The sequence below is a fragment of the Rhineura floridana genome, chromosome 17, assembly GCF_030035675.1.
Source record: "Rhineura floridana isolate rRhiFlo1 chromosome 17, rRhiFlo1.hap2, whole genome shotgun sequence".
NCBI classification, from domain to species: domain Eukaryota; kingdom Metazoa; phylum Chordata; class Lepidosauria; order Squamata; family Rhineuridae; genus Rhineura; species Rhineura floridana.
The window spans coordinates 30,971,621-30,997,015 of NC_084496.1; the positions used below are offsets into that span (position 1 = coordinate 30,971,621).

Consider the following 25,395-nt stretch of genomic DNA (forward strand, 5'->3'; position numbering starts at 1 on the left):
GGCTGGCTGGCTTTGGGTGCTGTGCATCTCGATGGGGGCATTTGCTGCTCTGCCTCAGGTGACACCAGCTCTTGGGCCACCCTGGAATGGTGCTGAAATGGTGCGGCCAGTCCTCTCGCAGCATGGCGGAGGCAACATTGGCTTGGCCCCAGGCTGTGTCTGGGACTGCGTTGAGCCACGAGGGAAACACTCCGACCGCTGCCACCGTGGGCCCCCAACCCAGCCCGGAATCATTGCAGCACCAGGGAAAGAGTTGTGTTACTGCTAGGTGAGGTCGTAGCTCTGCAGTCCACATTCTGAAAGACCCCGTTTAATCAAATCCATGTGCTTCTCGCCTAGTCCACGAGCAGCCTGTGGGTTGGGAGGTGGGGAGAGAGTAGCTGCTGTGGACTCTTGGCCAGCGAGGCGGAGTCCGCAATGGGAGGCAGCTGTGTCAACAAGACTGGATTGGCCTCCAGCAGAATGAAAGCAAAAAGGTCTCTTTGCACTCCTCACTCTGCCCAAGGACACGCTAGGTGGGTCCTGCCCCACTGACCAGATAGTGGGGGGAGGGGGAGAGGCTGGTTCCCCAGTATTGTCTGCACTGACTGGCAGCAGCTGTCCAGAGTCTGGCAAGAAGGGTCTTTTCCAGCATTACCTTGCGATGCTGCCACGGTTTGAATTTGTGGCCTTCTGCATGAAAAAGCAGGACCTCCCCCCCCTGCCCCCATGACTAGCAGTGGTTGAATAAACTATGCAAAACAGAGTTTTTGAGTGCAGAATATAAGTTTGAAGTGGGCATCTCTTTGGACTACAGCTTTTCCTTGCATTGCGCGTACCTGTGGCTTGGGGACCTGTGGTCATGGCGGGAGGAGGATTGCCACACTTAGGCACAGGCGCCAGGGCCCGTCGGCCGGCCTGTCTGGAGGGCTGCGCGCTCCTCCTGCAGGTAAATTTAACTTGGAAGAGAGGCAGCCTGGAGGGAAGAGGAAGTTGGGTTCTGCAGAAACCTTTGCTGGGCCCTAATCCAGCTGCTTGGCGCTTTTTGCTGAGTGGCAGAGTTTTTGCATTGAGCTCCCAGAACACTGTATGGTTTGGCTCACTTTTGTGCAGATTAATGAAAGGTGGTAGGGGGGAAAAACCCACTTGATTTTTGCCTAAATGTGTTAAAACATGAAGGCTTCTTGTTGAGCTCAGTGTTTGATTCTGAGTGTGTTTAATTTTTCTGCAAGGATTGTGGTGTGACGGGAGATAACTGATGGCTCCCATGAAGCGGATCTGCCCTCGCAATGTGAGAAGAGGCTGGGCTGTGGGGGTGAAGGTGGGGAAAGGCCGTGGCTCGGTGGCAGAGCCCCTGCCTTGCATGCATAAGGTCCCGGGTTCAATCCCCGCTGGCATCTCTAGGTAGGGCTGGGTTCAGTCCCCTGCCTGAAGTGCTGCTGCCAGCCAGAGTAGGATACTGAGCCAAGTGTCTGACTCGTTATAAGGGCAGCTTCATGTCCCTGTGATGGGTGGTGGAGTTGCAATTCCCTGTCCTCCGGCCAGGATGTGAGTGTGTTGCTGCCGAAGGTGCCCATGCTGTGAGATCTACAACACCCTGTTAAGTGGAGCCTTTCCCCTTGGAGGTGAGGGCACATCTCAGCAGCAGAGCTCAATTCGCACGCAGAAGGGCCCCGGTTCCATTCCTTCCATCTTGCATAATAGGGTCTGCCTCACTCTTTGGAGAGCTTCATGTAAGGTGTGTTAGCTGAAGGGAGGGATTGCAACCTGTCTGTTGCCTCCCTGCCCCCCCCGCCAGTTGCCTTAAGAACAGCAAGCGTGTGGCTCAACTTTGCCCCCCCTCCACCCAAGACCACAACTCCTTTTTGCATTGCAGCTGCAGGCGACCACTGGGCCACCCTCTTCTCCCTCACATGACCTGACACAAAATACAATCACTTTTTTAATTTTTGTACAAAAGCACTTACAGTCTGGTTTTACAAAAAGTACCTCAATCTGTGTTAGAAAAGAGATTTCCCAGAAGAAATGGGAAATAATCCTGTATTATAAATATTCTCTAAGTGTCTGTAAAGCTTTACTCCCTGTGAGCTCCCGCAGAGAGCTCTGTCTTGTGTCCTCCCCCCCCCCCCGCACCTCCTTCACCCACGGAAGAGGTTGATGGTCCTTCATTTATTTACGTGCTTTTTAAACACGGCTGCCCTAGCAGGGCTGTAGTTGGTCCAGACCACGCTCCGCAGGAGGATTTATTGTTGCCAGCACCCGGGTGCCTCTTGCCTCAGTGGCTGCTCACTAAACTCTCTACGGATCTGCGTCCCTGGGGGGGCAGCCACAGCGAAGCAGCCAGGCACTGAGTCCGAGCGTGCCTGTGTGCGCGTGATGCCTTGCAGGGCTTGTCTTCCTGCAAGGGAAGCCCTCAGCAGTCCAGGAGGCCCCTTTCCCACAGGCCAGCTTTTGGACTGGGACCGCTCCCTTGGCCCTAAAAGTACGAAGGCCGCAAGGCCCTGGGCATGGGGTGGCTGGGGTACTGTGGCTGCATGAGCGGCACCTCGTATTCCAAGCCATTTGGGGCCGTTGTCTGAGCATGTCCGCCCAGCTCTCCGTTCTCAAGGCCGGCCTTCACCCCCTCCAGCTCCAGCGGGCTGGAGTTGCTGGCCCCAGAAGCGGCTTGCGCCTGCCTTTGCTGCCGCCGCCGCCGCCGCGCATAGTAGGAGACAGCTGCCACCGCAGCCACCAGCAGCAGCAGCACGGCAGCTGTGGAAGGCGCCACCAGGAGTGCCAGGTTGGTGTCTCTGCTCTGGGTGACAGGTGCATGCTTCTGGTGGGTGAGGTGCAGGGTGTGGGCCTCCACGCAGAGGTCCTCCTCGTGGGCTTTGTCTCCAAGCGGCCCGATGCAAATGTGATAGGAGGAGTTGGGCTTCAGAGCCCGCACAGTGTACTCTGGCAGCGAGGCCGGCAGTCTGAGGGTGACAGGTCGCTTGTCTGGGCCGGAGAGGTTCCAGTAAGTCAGGCGGATCCCTTTCAGCTGAGCCTTAGACTGGATGTAGTTCTGCAAATCCACTTTCAAGGAGGTACCCCCAATGTGCTTTATGGCAATTTGCTTGCGCTGAGCTGGTGCCTGGCTGACCGTCGGCAGAGCTGTCCCCCAGACCTTGGTCTCGCAGTACAGGCCTGTGAAGCTCAGAGGGCAGACGCATTCCAGGTGGTTGTGAGCACCCAGTTGGCACATGCCCCCATTAAGGCAGGTGCGTGGGGGACAGAGGTGAGCCTTGGGGCTGGGGAGGCCTTCCAGTGAGGTGAGTGCTGTTGGAGTAGAGTTGTCCTCCCCGGGTGTGGGGCTTGCTGTGTTGGGCTGTGGGGCGGCGTGATGGCTACTGGGAATAGGGGCGGCAAGTTTGGGGCTGGTGGTCTTCAACGTGGTGCTTGTGGTGGTGATTGGGCACCCAAAATCTGCATATTCCAGGTGCTGGAGCAGCCTGCCTGCATTTTGGGGTGGGAAGTGGCAGCGGGTCTCCTCTGACCTCCGGAGCAAGGCTTTGCCGCCGCTCGCCCAGCTGGCGAACCAGCTCATCTGGCAGACACAGTTGAAGGGGTTTGCTGCCGCCGTGACAGCCTTGAGCCTGGGGAAGGAGCTGAAGAAGTCCCCAGGGAGGCTACTGAGGTTGAGTTTGCTGATGTCCAGCTCCTGGAGGTCGCGGAGCTCTCGGAAGTCTTCTGGGCGCAGCTGTGAGATCTCGCTGTTCCCCGCCAGGCTGAGCTTGGTCAGGCCATGCAGCTGCTTCAGGACCTCTGGCACCCGAGACAGCAGGTTGTCCGAAACGTCCAGCTCGTGCAGGGTGCGGATGCTCTGCAGGAGTGCCTCCTCCACAGTAGGCAGCCCCAGCCCGGCAATCTTCAGCGATTCGAGGTTCGGGATCTGGAAGGTGCCCGGCTCAAGAGCGGCAATTCGGTTCCGGCTGATGTCGAGGAGGAGGAGGGTGGGCAGCTTGAGCGGCGGCAGCGCCTGTAGCTGGTTGTCTTGCAGCTTCAACTCCAGCAGGTTCTCCAGAGAGTCAAAGGCAGCTGGGTGGATGAGCTGGATGCTGTTGCGTTCCAGGTAGAGGCGCTCCAGCAGGCGCAGTCCGTGGAAGCTCTCGTTGGTGATCTCGCGCAGCTGGTTGGAGGACAAGTCCAGGTTACGGAGGCCCCTGAGCGGCTGGAAGACGTTTCTCGGGAGACTAGAGACCAGGTTCTGGGAGAGATCCAAGAGCTGGAGGGCCGGCAGCCCTGCAAAGCTCTCCTCGCTCAGGGAGCGGATGCCATTCTCAAACATATACAGGTTCGTTGTATCCTGTGGCAACCCCTGCGGGATAGTGTGGCTCCTCCGAGAGATGCAGAAAGCTGTCTGGGGTTGGCTGCACTGACAGTCAGCTGGGCAACCCTGGGCAAGGATTCCGGCTGGGAAGAGCAACAGTGCCCAGAGTGTGGGGTACCTCATGGTGTGGCTCCTGTGGAAGGAAAGCAAGAGGATCAAGCCATGGCACTTCTGTTTCCTAAAGGCCCCTAGGAGCCACCCCTAGTTCTTGCCCCTCTGCTGGGTCATTGTTTTCCCCTAGCAGACAAAGAATGGATGGACTGGCTTGCAGACACTGCTCTGGATCCTACAGAAGGCATGAGGGTTGCGATTTCCATATCAAAAACTCAGCTCAGCCCTCAGTGTGGGGTTTATAGCTGCTATGGGGCTCTGAACAGGATTGGTGTGGATGGAAACCCAACTCTGGCAGCCCAGCCAGGGAAGAGAACGCAATGCAAGTTCCCAGCAGCCTCTGCTGTTTTTCCATAGCTCTGCTCAAAAATCTTTGTGCAAGCAAAGTTGCTGGAAAGGTTGGCTTGGAAAGTAGTCAAATGTGAAATAAGGGCCCTTGGATGGAGTCTCTGGAGCCGGGGAGGGGGGGCTCTGCAGGTGGCAATGGAATGAGCTTGACACCCACTCACCCCCCTCCCTTGCAGTCTGTTCCTGGCTGGAAGTGAGCATGTTTTAGGTCTGGCTCCCTGGAGGGTGCTGGACTCTGACTGGATAGCTTTCCTCTCTGCCTGCTGTGTTTACCAGCCCAGCTGGATTCTTCTGACAAAGCTAGTTCATTCTGCCCAGGGAAGGAGGCATCAGGAGAATTTAGGGGGGGGGGATTGTGGCAGCTTGGACAAGACAGGAGCAGATGCAATTTGCTGGTGACCCCACCTCCAAGCAAGAAGTTACAGTCTTTGTCCCTTCCTGCTCCCTAATAGCCAGAAGCTCACATTGTGGGGTTCTCCTCCTGCAGTGACCATGTGGCACACGTGCAATCATGCTTTACCTCTCATTGCCTTTCCAGCGCGTGTGCCTCCCTCCCCTGGCTTGGATGTAAAGATAGTTTCCCTGTTCTTGGTTCTGCCTAAAGGTGGATGCCAAATCTCCTGTCGTTTGGCGCAAGGATCCCACGAGGCAGGAATAGTCCGGCATGTTTGGAAGGAGAGAAGGTCCCCACGCCCTGGAGGCAGACCTTTCGGCCCTGAGGGGTGCTCCAGGGGGGCCTCTGCCCAATGACGCCTTGCCTCTGAGGCCCAAGGCAGCTGCCAGTTAGGAACAAAAGCTGTTTTTATCCTACGACAGACAAGGAGTCCATCTAGTTCAGCATGGTCTACACCAGTGGGAGGAACCTCAGGCCTGACACCCGAAGGTGGCCCTTCAGGCCTCGCTGTCTGGCCCCAGAACCACACCCCTCACTGGCCCTGCCCCATACCGTCTCCAAGTGCCTTTGCCCAATTGGAATGGGCCTGGACATGTCGTCATGCCTCTGGCTTACCAAGATGTGTTGGGCAGCGTAACGAAATCCCTGGGTCTTATGTAGCAGGGATGGATCCTAGCGAAGTAAAGGGCCACAGCCCTTGCTGCGCCCCACATTTGCCTCTGGCTCCACCCACCACTGGCTGGAATGCTGCCTGGGAGGGAGTGCAGTTCTTGGGCTGGAAAACGGCCTCCCTCCCTGCACTGTGCTGATGGCAATGGCTTTCTCAGGCCCTTTCCCAGCCATACTTAGAGATGCCTGTGTGTGTGTAGAACCTACAACCTTGGGCACGCAAAGCAGGTTCTCTGCTGCTGCTGCGCTCTGGTCCCTCCATATGCTTGAGATTTCCAGCCCCTGGGCTGACCGACTGCCATTGTTATGGGTCTCTACAGCCCTGTGCTGATGTTCTGCTTGTGTGCAAAACCTCCCCGTGAGCAGGGCAGACGGTTCTAAATCACGAGGAGGGTCCCTTCTTCAGCTGCCATCCTTCAGGAGCAGGAGGGGGGGAAAGCAACGTTTAGGTGCTCGCCCTCCCTCTTCATGGGCAGATGTTACACGGGACCAGAATGGCTGCCCCTCTTCAAAGAAGGGAGCCCCAAACCAAATACAGGGGGTGTGAAAAATGGCTGACCAGGTGCAGCATTGCTGTTGCCTTGCATGGTTGTGGTTGTGGTTGGGGGCGGGCAGGCAGGCAGGCAGCTTGCTTGCTGCTCTCAGGCCCTCTCATCCCCCTCCCACCGCCTCAGCATTTGGGGCAGAGGAACATCTGAAGCCCCCTTATGCTGAGCCGACCACTGGGGTCCGTCTAGCTCACGGTTGTGTTCTCTGCCTCACTGGCAGCGGCTCCCCAGGGTTCCAGGCAGAGGTCTGTCCCAGCGTACATGGAGATGCCGCCACTGGGATTGCACCAGTGAGCTACAGAGATGCGCCCTCGTGCTGCCCCACACTGCAGCGCTCTGTAGCTGTCTGATGCTGGAGTCTCTGCCCAGGGTTGCAGTAACTCCACTGAACTTTGGCTGCCTCTGCCCCCAAATATTTATTGCTTGAGTCAAAGGAGTTAGGCAGAGCCATCTGGCCTGAGTCAAGTGAGCCCCGCCTAGCAACCTCCTGCTGCACATCTTCCGCCACCCAGGGCTCTTCATCACCAGCTTTAGCCAACTAGCCACCCCCACAGCCAGAGGGAGTCCATGCCCTGCTTGTACCCCGCTGTGGTTGGCTCTGGGTAGGAACGTTCGGGAGGCCAATGGTGATGTGGAAGCACTCCTGCCATTGATTCCTCCATCTCTCCAGGACTAAAGATGAACAATGCAGAGGCACCTTGGGGGTCTTGTATGCAGGAATTATGACTGCTTCCTTGGGGCTACCAGAAATACACCCAGTAATGTAGTGGCAAATTCAGAAGTGCAGGGTCCCTTCATGATAGCAGCAGCCACACCCCGTCCCCCATTTTTTGCTGTGAGGCTGAGAATGAGATCATTGTGAATGCCCTCTCCCACAACAGCAGATGTCCCTAGGAGCCAATAAGCATGAAAGGGGGAGAGTGTTAGTTACTGAGAAGAATCTTCTGAGGGGTTGACTCACCTTTCACTCTGACTGGCTCCAATCAGCAGGAAAGAACAATGAAGCATGTTAGAAGACTCTTCTCAGTGGCTAACACACTCCCCCTTCATGTTGATTGGTTCATAGGATCCTGGAGATACAGGGACCCTGTTGCGACCCTGCTCCCAAAAAAGTAAGGGGTCTAAGACCCCTTGAGACCCCAGACAACTACACACCTGAATGCATCTAAGACTAGTATTTAACACTCTCTGCACATGCTGCGATGGGCAGAGGGAGCTCCTGCCTCAAGTGGGCAGAAGAGCTGTGTGTGTGCAAAGGACGATGGGCACAGGGTCTCCTCCACAGGAGGGAAGGGAATGGGGCGTGTCTTGTTGCAGTCACCTCACATGGATGGCTCACGAGCACCTTGTGACCAGCCAAATGCCCCCGGTCTGTTTGCCTCCTCTCATTTCCAGCTGCCAAGTCCTCAGGGAATAAAATAGTTTTCTGTGTGTCTCAAGGCAGGCAGACTTGTATCAAACGCTTGACGTCTGTTACTCCAGTCAATTACTTCATTCTGTGTAACTTTCCTGACCTCCTGGATTATATTAGAAATGCCTATTTTTGGGGGGGGGAGTCAGCCAAGCATTTCATCAATATACACCTCCAAAGGTCACTAGAAAATACTGAAGAAACAGGGTTGCACCAGGGAGCCCGTCAGTCACCACTTTCACTAAGGTACTGAAATAAAACAAAACAAACCTTTGGGAAACGTGGCCTTTGGTGGCTGTTGACAGACACCGGGAGAGTGGTGGGGCTTCTGGGCCTCTGGTTGCCGCAGGGAAGATAAAATGTAGGGCAGGCGCACTTTCTCCTTTCCAGCCAGAGGAAACATCCCCCACCCATTCTGCGGATCTGCCCCTCCACAACTGTTAGAAGGCCCAGGATGAGCCTCTGCTGCTCCAGAGGGGCGAAATCCCCAGTTTATCTTTTAGCACCTGTCTTGGGATACGCCTTTCCTAGTGCCTGGATAAGGCTAGTAGTGGCCACTGGCCATGACAGCTGTGCTCTGCCACCACAGTCAGATGCAATGTGCTTCCAAAAACCAGTTGCCGGTAGCTGCAGGAGGGAGATTGCTCTTGCACTCTGGCCCCACTTGTCGGCTTCCTCATTGGGGCATCTGAGAACACGAAGCTGAACTAGATGGACCCCCTTTGGCCTGACCCACCTGGCTCTTCTTATGTTCGGAACACTCCTGAATTGTTACCCTCAAACTCTGAAAGAGTTGTAGCGGCTGCATCTCCCCCCTCCCCCCCCCCAAAATGCTATTTCCTCCGTGAGCCAGTTGTGGACAGGCAGGAGGAAGAAGGGAATTGCCCCAGATCTGAAAATGGAAGGTTGGACGGGGCTCATTGCCTCAATATCTTTGGGAAGCAGACTGTGCTCCTTCCTGTCCTCAGCATGACAATGAATCCAGGCCTGGCTTTCATTCTAGAGGTGGCACTACTGTTTTTTGGGGGGAGAGAAGAACTCAAGTGAGTGGGTGCATGTTGAGGTGGGTCCTGGCCGTCTGAGGAATGCCCCTCCCTCAAAGCATGATGTTGTCCCAGGGGCTACTTGTTTCTCAGCATATCTGTCAGCTAATGAACAGTGGAAAAGTTGGGGGCTCTGGAAAGATCCCCAAAGCTGGCATTACATAGACAGGTAACAAAGGCTAGAATGCGCAGCTGGAGGAAGAATGGGATGAACCTGAAGGCTCCTGAAGGGTGTAGATGGAGAGGAACTTTTTTGCCCTCTCTCGTAACTCTAGAACTTGGGGGCAGCCCATGAAGTCGACTGGCAGCAGGTTCAGGACAGAGAAGGAGAGAGCCCTCCTTCACACAATGTTGTCATTAACTGATGGGACCTGAGTGCCACGGACACGGAGGCCCAGCCCATTCTCTGCTGGGGGGAAAATGTATGTGACCCCTTCTGTCCCCAACTCAAGGAGAAGGGCCATAGTTCAGAGGAAGAGCACACATTTTACATGCCGAACATCTCAGGTTCAACCCCCAGCATCTCCAGGATGGGCTGGGATGATCTCGTGCCTGACAACCTGGAGAGCTACTGCCAGTCAGTGTAGTCAATGCAGAGCTAGATGCACCAGTATACCAAGGCCGGCCAAGTTATTCTGGCACCTGAGACAAAATCCCACAAGTGGCTCTCTCTGCGGGCAAAAAATACTAATTCAGTAACAGTTTGCTACCCTTTTGTGACATTCATAATCAGCTGCCTGAGGCAGTCATCTCCCTCTGCTTAGAGGTCAGGCCAGCCACAGGCTGAGATGACTCTTGGAAAGGGTTAGGTCAGGGGCGGCCAACATGGTGCCCTCTGGATATTTTGGACTTCAATTCCCATCATTCGAGGCTATCGGCTGTGCCAGCTGGGGATGATGGGAGTTGTAGTTTGCAACATCTGGAGGGCACCACGTTAGCTAACCCCTGGGTTAGCCCTGCATGCTACAGATGCATCTTTTACCAGCAGGGTAGCTAAATGCAATCTGCCTGTTGAGAAGCAGTTGTCTCAGATTATTGGGGTGCTGGGGGACAAAGAGCAGGAGAGGACCTGACTTTCTTTATGGTGGCTGTGAGGCAGCTAGTCAGCCGGCTGTGGGAATCTGGGACTGGACTTTTTTTTAACTAGAACTAATCATTTTTTTGGAGAAGCTTACAAGTCAGCTGAGAGAGGCAGAGGGATTAGACAATTGTTTGGATGAAAAAAGGTTTTGATTTCCCCCCCAGTATGAATAAGTGTATTTACTACAGGGCCTCTGTCAACTTGCCATATGCTGTGAGAGGATTTTCTGGGTTGAAGTGCTTTACTTAAATCAGTGTATTGCACTAAGAACATAAGAAGAGCCTGCTGGATCAGGCCAACGGCCCACCTAGTCCAGCATCCTGTTCTCATGATGGCCAACCAGATGCAGCAAAGGGAAGCCCTCAGGCAGGACCTCAGAGCAAAGAGCATTCTCTCCCCCCCCCCGCACAGATTCCAGCAACTGGTATTCAGAAGCATCCTGCCTCCATCTGTAGCGGCAGAGCATAGCCATGATGGCGAGTAGCCACTGACAACCTTGACAACCCTGACAACATTTGAGATCAGTGCGCCAACTGTGACCGTTCCTTGATCCGTCTGATCTGGCCATGGTGACACATGCCTTAGTCACATCCCGTTTAGATTACTGTAACACGCTCTACATGGGACTGCCTCTGAAGACTGCTGGGAAACTTCTGGGGCTGATTACAGGGACCATACAACTCCCCTGTTAAAAAAGCTCCACTGGCTGCCAGTTTGTTTCCGGACACAATTCAAAGTGCTGGTGTTGACCTATAAAGCCCTATACGGCTTGGGTCCAGGCTATTTGTCAGACTGCATCGCCCTCTATGTGCCTGCCCGGGCCCTGAGCTCCCCAGGAGAGGCCCTTCTTTCAATACCTTCATCCGCACAAGTACAACTAGTGAGGATACGAGATAGGGCCTTCTCGGTGGCTGCCCCTAGGCTTTGGAATTCCCTCCCTAAGGAGATAAGAATGGCCTCTTCCCTGCAGTCCTTTCGTCGATAGGTAAAAACTTTCTTATTTCAGCAAGCCTTTGATTCCAAAGGCGGCTAAGGATAGGCCCAAAAGGAGGTTATATTGTTCTTGCTTGTTTATTTTTTTAATTATTCTGATTTTATGAGTATAGTTTTTAATTATCAGAAACAGTTTAATGCTATTTTAAATCAGAGTTCATTTTTTAATTATATCTGTCTATATTTATTTATTTATGTATTATATGCTTTTAACTTTGGTAGGTTTTAATTGTATCTGTTTTTTATCTGGAAGCCGCCGTGAGTTCCAATTTGGAAAAATGGTGGGGTATAAATAAACTTAATAATAATAATAATAATAATAACCTTATCCTCCATTAATTTGTCTAATCCTCTTTTAAAGCCATCCAGGCTGGTGGCCATCACTGCCTCCTCTGGGAACAAACTTCATAGTTTAACTATGCACTGTCTGTGTGAAGAAGTCCTTGCTTCTGTCTGTCCTGAATCTTCCAACATTCAGCTTCATTACATATCTACCATGAGTTATAATGTTAGATGAGAGAGAGAGAAAGAAGCATTGCTCTATCCTCTTTCTCCGTGCCATGCATAATTTTATAAACGTCTGTTGTGTCACCTCTGACTCAACAGCCTCAAATGCTGCAACCTTTCCTCATAGGGGAGTTGCTCCATGCCCTTGATCATCTTGGTTGCACTTTATGGAAACTTTTCCGACTCTACAATATCCTTTTTGAGGCGAGGTGACCAGAACTGTACACAGTATTCCAAATGTGGCTGCACCATAGATTTATATAATGGCATTATGATATCAGCAGTTTTACTTTCAGCCCCTTTCCTAATGATCCCTAGCATGGATCCATAGCGTGTTTTCACAGCTGCCACATACTGGGTCGACATTTTTATCGAGCTGTCTACTACAACCCCAAGGGCTCATTCCTGGTCAATCACTGCCAGTGCAGACCCCACGAGAGTATATGCAAAATTAATATTTTTTGCCTTGACATGCATCACTTTACATTTGCTCACATTAAATTGCATTTGCCATTTTACCACCCATTCACTTAGTTTGGAAAGGTCCTTTTGGAGCTCTTCACAATCTCTTTTTGTTTGAATAACCCTGAATAATTTAGTATCATCAGCAAACTTGGGCACCTCATTGCTCACCTCTGACTAAATAGTTTATGAACAAGTTAAAAAGCACAGGTCCCTTGGGACACTCCACTTTCTTCCTCCCTCCACTGGGAGAACTGTCCATTTCTTCATACTCTCTGCTTCCTGCTACTTAACCAATTTCTCACCCAGAAGAGGATCTCTCCTCTTATTCCATGACTGCAAAACATTCTCAGTAGCCTTTGGTGAGGTACCTTTTCAAAAGCTTTTTGAAAGTCCAAGTACATTATGTCCACTGGATCACCTCTATCAATATGCTTGTTGATACTCTCAAAGAATTCTAATAGGTTGGTGAGATAGAACTTTCCCTTGTAGAAGCCATGCTGGCTGTGTTTCGGCAAGGCTTGTTCTTCTATATGCTTGGTTGTTTTATCTTTAACAATACTTTCCACCAGTTTTCCTGGGACAGACATTAAGCTAACCAGCCTGTAATTTTGAGGATCCACTCTGGATCCCTTTTTAAAAATTGTCATTTCCAGTCTTCATATATTGTACTGTATGTGGTTAATTGTTCTGTGGTTTCTTTTGTTAATATTTGAAAAAATTAAATAAATGTATTAAAACACCAGCCACCTTGGCTTTTGTTCCCTGCTTGTGAGCTTTTCTGGGCACCTAGTTAGCTGCTATTGGACTAGCTGGGCCTTTGGCCTGACCCTGCCCATGTCTCCTCCATAGCCTTTGGGAGCTGTCCCCGGCCCTGCTGAGCCAGTGGACTCTGTAGCCACTTTGGCCCAGCCTGGTTCAAGAAATTCCAAATTGGTTAAGCATATGAGTTTTAGTTGCTAGATCAATCAAGTAAGTTAGCAGATAGGTGAGAATATTTCTGAAGAATATTTCTTCATTTTTTAATGATGCGCACCCATCATGTTCTATATCAGGGCCGCCTCTTAAGTCAGGCATCATTCCTGGGTGAGAGAACATCTCTTTTGAAAGCAGCATTTATAAAGTGCTGGTAAATATATGAAGATTTAAAATGTGCTACCCAGTTAAATTGGTGGTTGAGTTTTAGTCAATTAAAATTTTTTTAAAAGGTTAATCTAAATGAGGAACTCTCGCCGCTGTCCTCTCTGCCACGTCACTTTCTGACCACAGCAGGGCCACCACAGCCATCACGGGTGGCTGCAGCCACAGCCAAGGTTGGGGAGAGGAGTTGCCTCTGCCGCTCCCCTTTGCCCCAGTAATGGGGGCAGGCAGCTGTTACAAGGCCCTGTCCCTGCTGTGTGCCTGCCTGCCTACCTCGAGTTCTTACTCTCCCCTGCATAGCTTGTGTGCCCCACAAGCTCCTCCCCCCCGTCTGCCCTTTTGCAATCTCTTAACCTGTCAGGTGAAGGCAGTTTATGGGCCTCTCTCCTGGGGTGATGGATAGCCTGGAGCACTGTGGGTAATGGGAGCCAGCTGTGGCAAGGGGCCTGCTGACAGGCGAGCCCACGTCTTGAAGGGCCTGCTGTGTTTCATTGGCAAGGAGATCAGTGGGGCTGACCCTTGCCTGATTGCAGGGTCACGTTCTCTAGTTTCTCCCTGGCATCCTGTTCAAGGTTAGGATTTGGAGTGGGGGAAGGAGCCAGCAAAGCCCCCTCCTTCCTGGGGGCTGCCATGCGGTCTTCTCACAACTGGACCCCTTTCCATCATAGGGAGGAGGGTGGGAGTTGCTCTTTTACCTAAAGAGCAGCAAGATGAGTCAAAGCCCCCTCTGAGACCCCTACATTCCTTATTGGGGTTGTTGGAACTTCATCAGAAAGGAACCCAAAATCCTTCACCCCACACACATGTTCTGTTGCAACTCTCTAACGGAGCAATCAACCAGTGAGTTTGTCACAGCAATTCTGCAGTGAGGTACAGGGCCTAAATCAGTTTTCTCGAACCTGATAACTTCCAGATGTTTTGGACTAAAACTCCTCATAGCCGTGCTGGCTGAGGGACTGGTGGTAGTTGTAGTCCAACACATCTGGTGGGCACAAGGTTAGGGAAGGCTGGCTTGGACAAATTCATGGAGAATAAGTCTGCCAACAGATACTTGATGGCTCCATGGAGCTTCCATAGGCAGAGGCAGTGTACCTCGGAATATAATTACTTATGGGGGGGCAGAGAAGCAAACAGCAAGGAAGGGCTATTGCCTTCATGCCCTGCTTATGAGCTTCCTGGGGGCAGGAGGGGGCAGACCTTCTGGAAAAGCAAAGTCCTGCTGCAGGACTTGTTTCTAATGCCAGGGCTCAAGTTTGGAAGGCATGTAGTAATAGCAAAAGAGGAGATTGCTCCTGAGGATGTGCAGTATGGCTCTCTCTTCCGCGAGTAATTCCAGCTATGAATTTGGTGTGTGTTTTGGGAGGTGAGTGGGACTGGAGAAGGCTTCTGGGTTTTGTCTAGCTGAAAGTATACTTAGGAACTCTGTACCCAAGAGCAGCATCTGCAACAGCATTGGTGTGTCTCTGTTGATAAGGGCTTATCCAGGGCTCTGCCTGAGTTAGTTTAGTTCCTGAGGCAGAACCTTAATTCTTCTGGCCCCCTGTCACTTTCTCCACCCCCAATCAAAATACAGCCACAAATTAAATAACTGGAAGTTTGCTGCCCTTTTGTAGTGATCCAGATGTGCCACCCGAGGCTGCTGCTGCTCCCTGCAGGAAGCCTAGCCTTGAGCTTATCCAAACAACAAGGCCGAAGTGTATCCTGGTAGCACTTAAGGTCTGAGGGATGAATTGAAAAGCAGAAGCGCATGAACTGCACGCAGATCACTCTACAAGCCACCTGTGGTGCTGCCCCTGGGCTCGCGCCCTCTGCAGAGCAAGCCCCAGATAAAGCCAGTGCAACAGCAGCCCTGCTGGATGAGACCCAAAGCCCACCTGGACCAGGATCCTGTTGCCACCACTGGCTGTTCTCTAGGTGCCTCTGGGGAGCCCCTAGCAGGACTTGAATACCACAGCCTCCCCTTGCTGCTCGTTCAAAGAATTTGGTGTTCAGGCTGCCCCTGATCCTGGAGGTAATATCTAGACATTGTGACTAATGACCATGGACAGTCTTATCCTCCATGAACTGGCCTCATCTCCTTTTAAAAGCCTCCAGAGCCAGTTGCCATCAGCACACCATATGGCAATGAGTTCCATAAGTAGGTGTGATGTGAAGGTCCTTCCTCTTGTCTGCCATTGCTTTCACTGGATGATGCTAGTGTTATGAGAGAGGGAGAAAGTTGCATCAGTTTGTACTTTCTCCCCATGCTGTGCACAATTTTATACACCTCTGTCACACCCCCTCCGCCAAAGCTGGCCTTTTTGTGAATTACAATGGCTTCCTCTAACCCGCCCGTGCTATACAAATTTTTTATCCACCTTGAATTTAGTGTAAACTAAGACACCGTCCCAAGATGCCCCCCTCCAAAAGAACTGTGGGCTCAACTTTCTCTCCATACTCCTCACTCTGTGTGCAGGGGGTGGGGTGGGGGTGGCACAGCTCCACATACAACCTCCCTCCCTCCCTCCCTCCTACTTGCTTGCTGCTGCAGCACTTGAGCCAAGGCAAAGCCGCCAGGAAAGACCTTCAAGAACAGGCTAATTACTAATTAGGAGACTTTGTTGGCTGGGATGAGGCAAGGAGGTCATCCTAATTGGACAGGGCCTGGCCAGCAACAGAGGGGGGGCATTTGCCAGATCTTGGAGGGTCAGTGCACCACTCAGGCTGGAGCCAGATTAGCAGAGGCACGCACCGCTGTGGCGTTGTGGCTCGTTCTTGGAGGATGAGCTCAGAGCAGCCGGCTGGATCTAAAAACTCTTGTCTGCTCCTTCCAGCTGGGCCAGGAAGGGGCTTGCTCTCTGCCCCTACTCCACCCCAGGCCTTGCTTGGCTCTACCCTCCCGCAAGCCGCCTGTCTAAGGCTGCAAACTCTTTGCAAGCTAAAAGAGCTTCCTAAACACTGATGAGTAGCAGGTCTGAAGCAGGGCTGTGATCTTTGCAAGGCGTTCTGTTGCTTTGGATGAATTTAATGAAAATTATGAGGCCCGGGCAAGGTGGGGCAATAGCAGCAAATCTGCAAGGCAAGACTGGGGGATTTTGCCCAGGGGTAGAGGATAGACAGAAGCCTGCTGTTCAGTCTTTGCCATGTCCAGTTAAACATGGATCAGTGACAGGGAAGATCCTCCCAGGCATAGACCGAGATGGGCTCACTGGCCTGGTGGCAGAAGGCAGTTTCCAGCCCCCAAAGGGCCGGCGTGCCCATCTGGCCGGGGCACTGGCGCCTCTTGCCCTGCCCTCCCCAATATAAATGTGAATGTCAGCGAGGCGGCAGCAGTGGTTTCTGCTCAGAGAGCTCACTCACTCTGTGGGATGGATATTGGCAGCTAGCTCTGTGTCATGAACTCTGCAAGGCTTGTGGCCTTTGGGGCAAAGCGCTCCTTCTCCTCCCCCCTCCCTGCTGTGGCTTGGGGGGCGGGACTTGGGCCATGCTGGAATGCGCAACTCCTCTGTAGCGGCTGTGGAAGGCATTTGCTCCCAAGATGCAAGGGCTGAAGTAGAGACAGCTCCTAACACTTTCCTCCTGGGCCGGCTAAAAAAAACCCACCCTGGGCGGGGTGGCTGGCTCTGCAATTGGCAGCACATCAGAGGCGCCACACAACCCGGCAGCATTCTTTCTGTAACGCCAGCCCCCTCCTCAGTTGCCAGATGTGGGGGGGCACAACACCCTCCATGCTCCCCAGCGCAGGGGGTGCTCTTTGGCTGCCAGTACCAGAGGCAGCATTGCGACACTTGGGCTCTCCAGAGCTGCAGACGGGGTGGGGTGGGGTGGGGTGTACTCCACATGTGTATGAGAGAGACGGGGGGGGGGGAGAGAAGGGGATGGTGCCGCACTCCGTTGTCTTTCTCAGAGTTCACTCTCCCTTTCAGTGAAGTGTGTTCTGGAGCCCATGTTGCATTCAACCAAGGCGATCCTGCCCACCTGTGATGTGTTAGTAGCAGACAGTTAAGGCATGCGAAGCCTTGATTTGTGTGCTTTGATTTGGATTCCTGCACTGAGCAGGGGGTTGGACTTTATGGCCTTATAGGCCCTTTCCAACTCTACTATTCTATGATTCTATGCCTGCTTCTGGGTGACCCAGAGCTGTCTGTTGGCAATGAGAGACTGGCACCCCACTCCCCAACCACAGAGGACACCACTGTTGGTGTGCAGCGCCGGCCCAAGACATTTCGCTGCTGCCTGGGGCAAAGGACAAGATGGCAGACCCTCTTTGTGAGTCCCTCAGCAACAACAGTTAGTCCAAAATATAAATTTCTCCTGTGAACACGGCTTGAGTTGCATTGTGCTGAAAAAGTTGCTGGGTGTCCCTGGTCAGCCTGGGGCTGAGCTGGCAGAAGCAGCTGGGGTGTATAGATCCACAGCCAGGGAGAGTCAGAAGGAGCCTTTCAGATTCAGGACTTGGGAAATTTGTTGGGCGTGCTACATCCCTGCTGGCAAGGCGGCTGCGGGGGGGGGGGGGAGAGTCATGCATGCCACATGTAAGGACAGCAGCAGATGGGGGCATCCAGAGGGTCCTGGGAGGAGCCCCCAGCACCAACCCTCTCCCACTGGAATGCTACTCGGAAACAGCAGGCTCAGGTTTCGCTGACGTGCCTGCTGCTGCCGCGGCTGCGTCCGCCCACTGAGTAACGTCTGCTGCCCCTTTAATTATCCCTCCTACAACAACTGTATCCTCCTTGGCTGCTTGGCCGGGTCAGGAGTGGGCCTTGCCAGGATTTAGCCTGCCACACACTAATTGCAGGGCGGATCTCCACCCTCCTCCTTGAGGCAAGGCAGGGACAGGTTGGGCCTCCTGGCCAATCTGCCTTGCTCTCTTCCTCCTCCTCCTCCTCCTCCTCCTCCTCGAAAGAGCCTTATCAGGGAGTGTGCCTTCTTTTGCCCCAGACCATCCTCGCAGGGCTCAGCCGCCAGGCTCTTAGGCTCACCTGTACTCCTCTGCTCCCCCTGGCTGCAGCTGCTGTTGGAACTGGGTGGTGTACCAGCAAAGGCAGCCAAACTGGAGCTAGCCCCTGATAATCTTCCACAGCACCAAAGGCCCAGCTGTGGCCCCCTCCCACGACATACGACTCGCATGGCACCTCCCCTGCAGGCCCTCAGGTTTTTGTCCCAAGGAGCAGTCCCTCCCCCCCACTCCCCCAACCACACATGTATAGTTTGGGAAGCCCAGTTCGTTTCCCCCTGGCTCTATAGAGCAGAGCCCTGCTTAGGAAGAGGCAGCTCTCTTGCCTTTCACCCAGCCCTGAGGCTTCTGCCCCATCCTCTGTCTGGGGCCTGCAGTCCCAGGCATTCGCTGCAGTGGGGTCTCTTGGGCAGGCCCATCACAATGACGTAGCGCCCCCTTTTGCAGCCTGACCCTTGCTGGACCACAAAGGTGCCCAGTGGGGCATGCTGGCACCCTGTGCCTCTCACTGTGTGTTGGCCACAGCCACTGCTAAAACACCAGGCTATCATTAGTACACACACATGCAGCCCATAATTAGGGCAGGGAGGTGCTGCCTGACCAGCATTCCTGTGGCTGGCTTGTCAGCAGACCAGATAGGTTGGCACTGCAGCAGAGGCCTTGGCAGAGATGGCATCCAGCTCTCGTTGATCCCGCTTTGGAGGTCATTCTGTTACACCACATAGGAGAGAGTTTCTAGCAAGCAAGACGTTAGGGGCTGTCAGTAGAGGGGAAGAGGACTGTCTACTGTTGCTCCCTCGGTCGCTTTCCCTATCATATCAACACCACCATCAATTTATTTGTATGTCACTTTTCCACAAAATTGTGCCCAGAGTGGCTCACAACATAGCCGATGAACCAGATCTGTAGAATAACCACTCCCTTGGAAATTGTCTCGTACTTGGCAATGGGCAGGCCAGGCCAAATCAAAGGTTGCTCCCGTTTTTCGGGTGTGGAGAGACGGCCAGTGCTGCCCTTGCTCATTCTCTGCCTCTCACTTACCTTCCTGACTAGCTTCTCTCGCCAGCCCCCAAGCAGGATGAACAAGGCAGCCATTGTCCAGCTCAGGAGGGCTTGGCTGCTTGCCTCTGCGCTGGCTATCCTGGAGGTAGGAGTTTGGGGTGAGCAGCATCCAGAGTAAGCTAAGCCAAGAACGGGAGATTGCTGTGGCTCAGAGGGCTTGCCTATATCCCCCCCCAAAAAAAACAAGGGCAAGCCTTGTTGCTCTCTCTAAGCACTTCAGTGTACAGCTCCCAGCAAGTCTCCCTTCCTGTCCCTGCTCTTCATTGGACCTGTCCCCTGACTCGCACTTGGCAAATGCAGACAGTCGCTTGTCTGGCTTACATCGTATCAAATCAGTTGTCTGGCTCATCCAGCCAAATTTGGCTATTCCTCCCCCCCCCACCTCCACAGTTCTACTGGCGGAGCTTCTGAGTGGCCATGCACAAGCGTGGCACAGTTCCCTGAACTACATGGTAGCATGATCCCGTCCATCACCTTACACCTTTACACTAATGCAAACAGTGGCAGCTACTGCATGGGAGATGGCTGTCCTCACTTCCCCTCTGCCAGGTCCATCTCTGGGCACCAGTTGGGTGGCCATGGTTGGCACTTCCCTCCTTCCTAGTGAAGTTTCTCTGGCAGCCCCAGAGCAATGCAGAGGCCTCACTGCACTACCCCCAGCTCAGAAAGGCCTCCCCAGATCTCTTTGCCCTCTTTTCCTCTTCTTCCGTCGGTTTGGAACAATTTTTACAATCCTTCCAGGACCCCCACCAGCCTGCTTCCCACCCACCCACCTCAGCCAAAGCATTCCTCTCTGGCAGGTCTTGAGGATCCACCTCTGCTTGTCCAGCCTTTCCCCCTTAGGTACTGGGGAGGAGGCAAGAAGCCCAGGCTTCCAAAACGAAACCCCTGCCAGCAGCCCAACAGACCTTGAGCCACTTGCGTGGGAGGGCTGGCGCTTGCACCTCAACACACCGTCCCACACATGCAGCCAGGAATGTGGCTCCCTAACAAGCAGCTAATGAGAATGCCAATGCAGTGACAGCAGCTGCTTTTCTGGTTTGGGATGCTTTGGAGGAAGAGGAGGAGGAGGAGGAAGAGCGGAGGGAGGGAGGGGACACTCCTCAGGTGAGCCAGCTGGCAGCTGGGCACTCCCAGATGAAAGGTGAGCCCCTTGGGTTTGGCTGGTAGCTCAGGAGGCAGTAGTCACCTCTTTGAAGGGGCTGCAATGTTTCTCTTGATTAAAAAGAACAACTCTTCATCAGTTAAACCAGAGGGGAGGGCTGATTAAGCAGGCAGTAGATCTTAAAAGATAATAATGTTTTGTTTTAAAATATTTTAAGGTCTGTTTTTAAGATGTTTAGAGTGTTTTTCTTGTTTTGATTGCCACCCTGGGCTCCTACTGGGAGGAAGGGTGGGATATTAATTAATTTGTATTAATTAGATACAAACAAATTTATTAAAACTGCAGATGACAACAAGCACCTTCTTAGAAGAAACTTTCCTCTTTCATCGGAGATAAGAGGGAAATGCCCCTTTGAACATAACCCTTACTACAGCGTCTAGAAACTTAAGGCTGGGAACAATAGTTCTCTTGCACAGGAAAGTTTGTCTTGTACTGAGCCAGAACACTGGCCCATCTACCTGAGTGCTGTCTACACTGACAGGCAGCCATCCTCCAGCACGGCTCTTTCCCAGCCCGAGCTGGTCATGCTGAGGATGGACCATGAGGCCTTCTGCCTGCAAAGCGAGTGCGCTCTGCCACTGAGCCAGGGCCTCAAAGTCATAGTTTAGTCAGATTTCTTTAATACAGGGACATCTCTGCATCCTTGAGATACATAATGCAGACTATCCACCAACCCTCCCTCTTCAGCAATAGCTCCCCCCCCAGTGCCATCTTGGAGGTTCAATTCCTTTGAAGGGCAGCAGCAGGGGAAGGCTGTTGCCATCACCCCAGGCTGTGGGCTTCTGAGAGGCAGCTATCCATCCGTGTTGAAAACAGGATGCCTGTCAGTCTGATCCATCAGAGCTCTTGTTTTGTAATCACAAGGAGCAAGGAGAATGACTCTCCAACTCTGTGGTAATGGTATATGGGGTGGGGCTAAAAAACATAATTTTTGCCTCTCTTAAGCCATCCGAGTGGAACTATGGCAGGTTGATTGAGCAGTTGGGCCAGGCCTGCTAAATTATTGGATTGCAGTCTTCCAAGTGCCAAATACCCTCTATGACACCTGCCCGATCTTTCCTTTCCTGCTTGGACACAGTTCCTCTATGCCCCCAGCCGTGGCACAGAGAGGTTTGAAGTCCTGGGGCGGGGGATGGGAAAATCTGGGGCAGGCCTTCACATGCCCAGTGATGCACAGCCTGCAGACCCCACAACATCTGACCCAAGTAGCCACAATGTAAACACAAGCAGGATTTTTAAGCTGCAGCAGCAGCTCTGCATCTCTTGAATGTGCAAGCTCATGAGCTGCCCCCAACCCTGCCTCAGTTTCTTCTATAGCAGACAGCACAATCAAATTCAAGCCCAGGATCCCTCAGAGATATGTTCAGGTCAGGTCAGGTTGTTTGAAAGCAACTCATTCCGTAAAGCAGTCAAGTGTTCTGTGTCTACCTTACAGAAAAGCAAGCAGAGTTTTTTATTGACCAGACCAGGGGGTGGGAGGGGAGAGTAGAAGTGAAAATACAACAGGAATTTTGTTTCCAAAGAATACCCAAAACATTGATTATTGTTGTGTTTTTATGTGAACTGCTTAGAGATGTTTATTAAATTAAGTGGCATACGTTTTTTAACTTCAAATAATAAATAAAATAAATGCCTTTCTTAGACTCGCTACGTAGGGTGCAGACTTACCCAAGGAACTAACATGGGTCCCCCCCAAGGAATCCTGGGAATTTTAATTGGGTCACAGTCTTGAGAGTCCACTCCCCCCCATACACACACACACACACACACACACACACACACAACACACACACACACACACACACACACACACACACACTGTACACATGCATTATAGTGAGGGAAGGAGCAGGCACTCCTGCAGCTTCTCTGCATGATGTATACGGCATTTTCCTGCACTAGAGGAGGGCACTCAATAGGACTGAGCTGTCACTCACAGAACTACAGCTGCTGCCCCCCACCAGCCAACAACATGGGACCCACAGGCATGCCATGGAAGCCTTCCTTCACTCAGAGATTTGCACATACCCTCAGAATTCAGCATCTGGTAGGGTGGCATTGGGGCCTGCCCCTGGACCCCCCTTCCTCTGGTCAGCATGTGAGGAGTTTCCCCAGCCCGGAAGTGGCAGAGCGACCCAACTGGGGGAGTTTGGATTACTCCCAGCCTTGTCATTCATTCACACAACTACTTCCTGTCTCTGACACTCTGTTTACAGAACCTCCCAGAATCCCACTAATAAAGTAAGGACGAAAATAAACACGCAGGCTGGAAAAGCTGAGCGAGGCGAAATAATCTGTGCAAACCTTGGCGCGCACGTTTGTGCGTGTGTTCAAAAGCAGGGCTCTAACCCTTCCAGGATCAAGGAGGAGGGAAGACACCCCCGTCTCCCTCCCTCCCCCTCTCTTCCACAGCCCACATCTTCTTGCAGCCTGGCACAAGCCTGGCACAAGCACGGAAGGGGCTGGCAGCCCCGGGCCCTTCTAGCCCTCATTCGCCAATACAGCTGTGCCCCCCCCCACCTTTTGGATCTTGGCTCAGAGTAGTTTCTCTCTCAGACCTGCTTTATGCCCAATCACTTTCCGGGGGAGGGGGAGGAAGGACCAAGAGGTGCTGAGCTCATCCTGGGGACATGCAACCACTCCAGGGGACAGGTTTGGGATGCTGCTACGGTCAGCAGAATAGAGGACAGACAGCTTTGAGCCCGCAATCCACATGGCGGCTGGACATGCTGTGCAGTTAGTGGGGCGGGAGGGGGGAGAGGCCTTGGCACAGGCTCAGAACCCCCTACTGCCCCCCCCCCCGCTCAGATGGATTTCCTGTTGGGCTGCGGCTGGCCGATAGTGGGAATGAGGGTTGAGCGCCTTGTCTTGAGACAAGCGGGAGGGAGGGTTGGTTGCCCCCTTGCACTGGCCCCGGGGAGGGAGCTTGAGCCCTGCCTAGCGGGCCAACTTAACACGGGAGGCTGCCAGGGCCTGGGGGGGACTGACCCTTCTGCATTCCCAGCAGCTGTCCAGTCACGGAGCTGTGGCCCCTTCCTGGGGAGGCTCTGGGGAGGGGTTTTAACTCGCCACCACCACCTCCCCCCGCAGTACATCATTGGGGGTGAGGGCTGCTGCGGAGAGCTCCAGAGTGTCAGGCCCCACTGATACCATCTGCCCAGCATGGTTGATCTTGAACTTTCCCAGATCCTTGCAACAACCCTCTGAGGTAGGCTGAGTGACTGGGGCGGGGGAAGACCCCAGCGGCGGAGGGCTCTTCCCGCGGCTTCTCGCTGTTGCTGGTAGCCAACCGGCGACCCCGGCGCGCGCCTTGCCTCTTTCCCCCTCGAACTTCCCAGCGCAGAACCAGAGCCGAGAGAGACCTCGGAGCGGGGGCCTCCCGAGCAGCCCGGGCGGAGGCGCTTCGCAAGGCACCTGCATCCCCCTCCATTCCTCCCGAGCTCCCGCAGGGGGCCACTTACCGACGCGGCCCGACGGCGAGCTGCCACGCGGGACGGGGGCCGGCGCGGAGGTGCTGCTGGGGCGCCCGCTCCATCACCGGGCGGCCGCTGCGTCCTCGTCGCCGGCTCTGCTGCCTGCCTGCCTGCGCAAAGTCCCGCTCCGAAGAGAGGCGGCGCCCGGCGGGCAGGGGCGGGCTCGGAAACTTCTGCGACGGGCCGCCCCTCCGGATTGGCTGGAGGGGCCCCGGGAGGCGGAATACTCAGAATACTCAGAGGTATTCTGGACCAAGAGCGATGCCTGAACACCCCAAAGGGAGGAAAGCGTGCTTGCTTTGGGCTGCAAAGCAGCAGCCACACATTTGGGGACTGCCCAAGACAGCTTGGATCAAAGAGCAGAGTTGTCCTCCAGAGCTGCTCTGTGGGTTGCCAGCCTGTGCCAGCTGTGTGACCTCTAAATTCACCTCCACAGTGCGCTCCCTCCGTCCCTCCCTGTCTCCGAAAATGGAGCCAGTGGTCACTCCTCCCCACCTGGGTAACCACAAAAATGTCAGCTGGAACCTAATATACAGGCCTTTGTTCTCTTTCTGCTGTTTGCCTTCCTCCGCTGCCTTTATCTTACTTAGGTCAACAGAGGGACTGATTGCTCGGGCTCTGCAGCCTTTCCCGGAGTGCTGGAGTGCTGTTCTCTCTTTTTATCGCACTGTAGAACAGCCTCTTCTCCAGTATGGAGCTGGGGTGGCGGCAGCAGCAGCCCTGGGGGAACTGGGCTTCCCCCCCCTTGAGCAGATGACAAGAGCTCCTTCACCGGCCAGACAGCTTGTCCTTTGCCTTCGTGGTTATGGTGGAAATGATGGGAACAGCTTCCAGTCAGACGCTGCCCGGAGGACCCAGGGGCAGGCAGAGGAGTGTCCCAGAGAAAGGCAGCCCACCTCCCTGAGATCCATGTGGTTGGCTCAGAAAGGCAGCCCTGCCAGCTTGTCCCAGGGGTGGGGCAGGAGGGGCTGCAGCATGTTCAGCCCCCACAAGGAGCGGGCTCTTCCATGTGCTGTGCAAGGCTTACAAGTGCCCAAGGTCCTCCTCCTGAGTTAAATGGCCAGGCACAGACTTGACAAGATGCCCAGCTGACTCCCTGGCACGGCTCCTGAAATTTCAGAGCCAAAACATCACTCTGGGAGTGACAGGACAGCCCTTCCAGCCCAGCAGGATGTGTGAGTGCCACTCCCAGTCCCCATGAGGGCACGTGGCACATGCACATCTGTGGGGTCCTGGGTGGGCTACTGCACTGGATCTTTGCAGGTGTGCATAAGGCTTCTGGCCAGCACATCCTGCTGTGGCTCGCTGGAGGTTGGGTCTGGCCTGTGGGGTAGGGCATACAGGTAGCTTTTCCTTATGGTTCTCGGGGGGGGGAGTGAGGGAGGGAGTCACGTACCATGGTAAAGAAGAATAAGGTACTTTAGTCACACCCGGAACAAGGAACTTGAGTCTAGACAAATCACACGTTCTGGTTGGCTGCAGAAGGGATCATTCCCTTCTTCACTCAACCAGCTCATGCAGCTGGGGAGTGGGGTGGGGGCGCAGTGCCATGTCTCCCTTGGAGAGAGGGCCTGCTCTCGCTAGGGGTGGATGGGGATGTGCCCCCTCCTTCCTTTGTGCTGCTGAGCCCTTTCCAGCCCCCAGGGTCCAGGGCTCCGTGGGGTGGGACCCTTTCTCTTGTTTCATGCCTTGCCAGTCCTCCTCTGGTGTGCAGCCTCTCTG

The 25,395-nt window shown here is 53.7% G+C and overlaps 2 protein-coding genes across 4 annotated transcripts in view; one reads left to right on the forward strand and one right to left on the reverse strand.

The window, feature by feature from the left end:
• CORO7 (coronin 7) overlaps positions 1-25,395 on the forward strand; it is an 81,781-nt gene that overhangs the window by 35,052 nt on the left and 21,334 nt on the right. The gene's annotated exons all lie outside the window — the stretch shown is intronic.
• Positions 1,919-23,994, reverse strand: VASN (vasorin). Its single transcript, XM_061599821.1, has 2 exons — positions 23,662-23,994; positions 1,919-4,463 (listed from the first exon to the last, which is right to left on the reverse strand). Exons 1-2 carry the CDS (start codon positions 23,733-23,735, stop codon positions 2,456-2,458), a joined length of 2,082 nt encoding a protein of 693 aa, XP_061455805.1. The 5' UTR covers positions 23,736-23,994; the 3' UTR covers positions 1,919-2,455.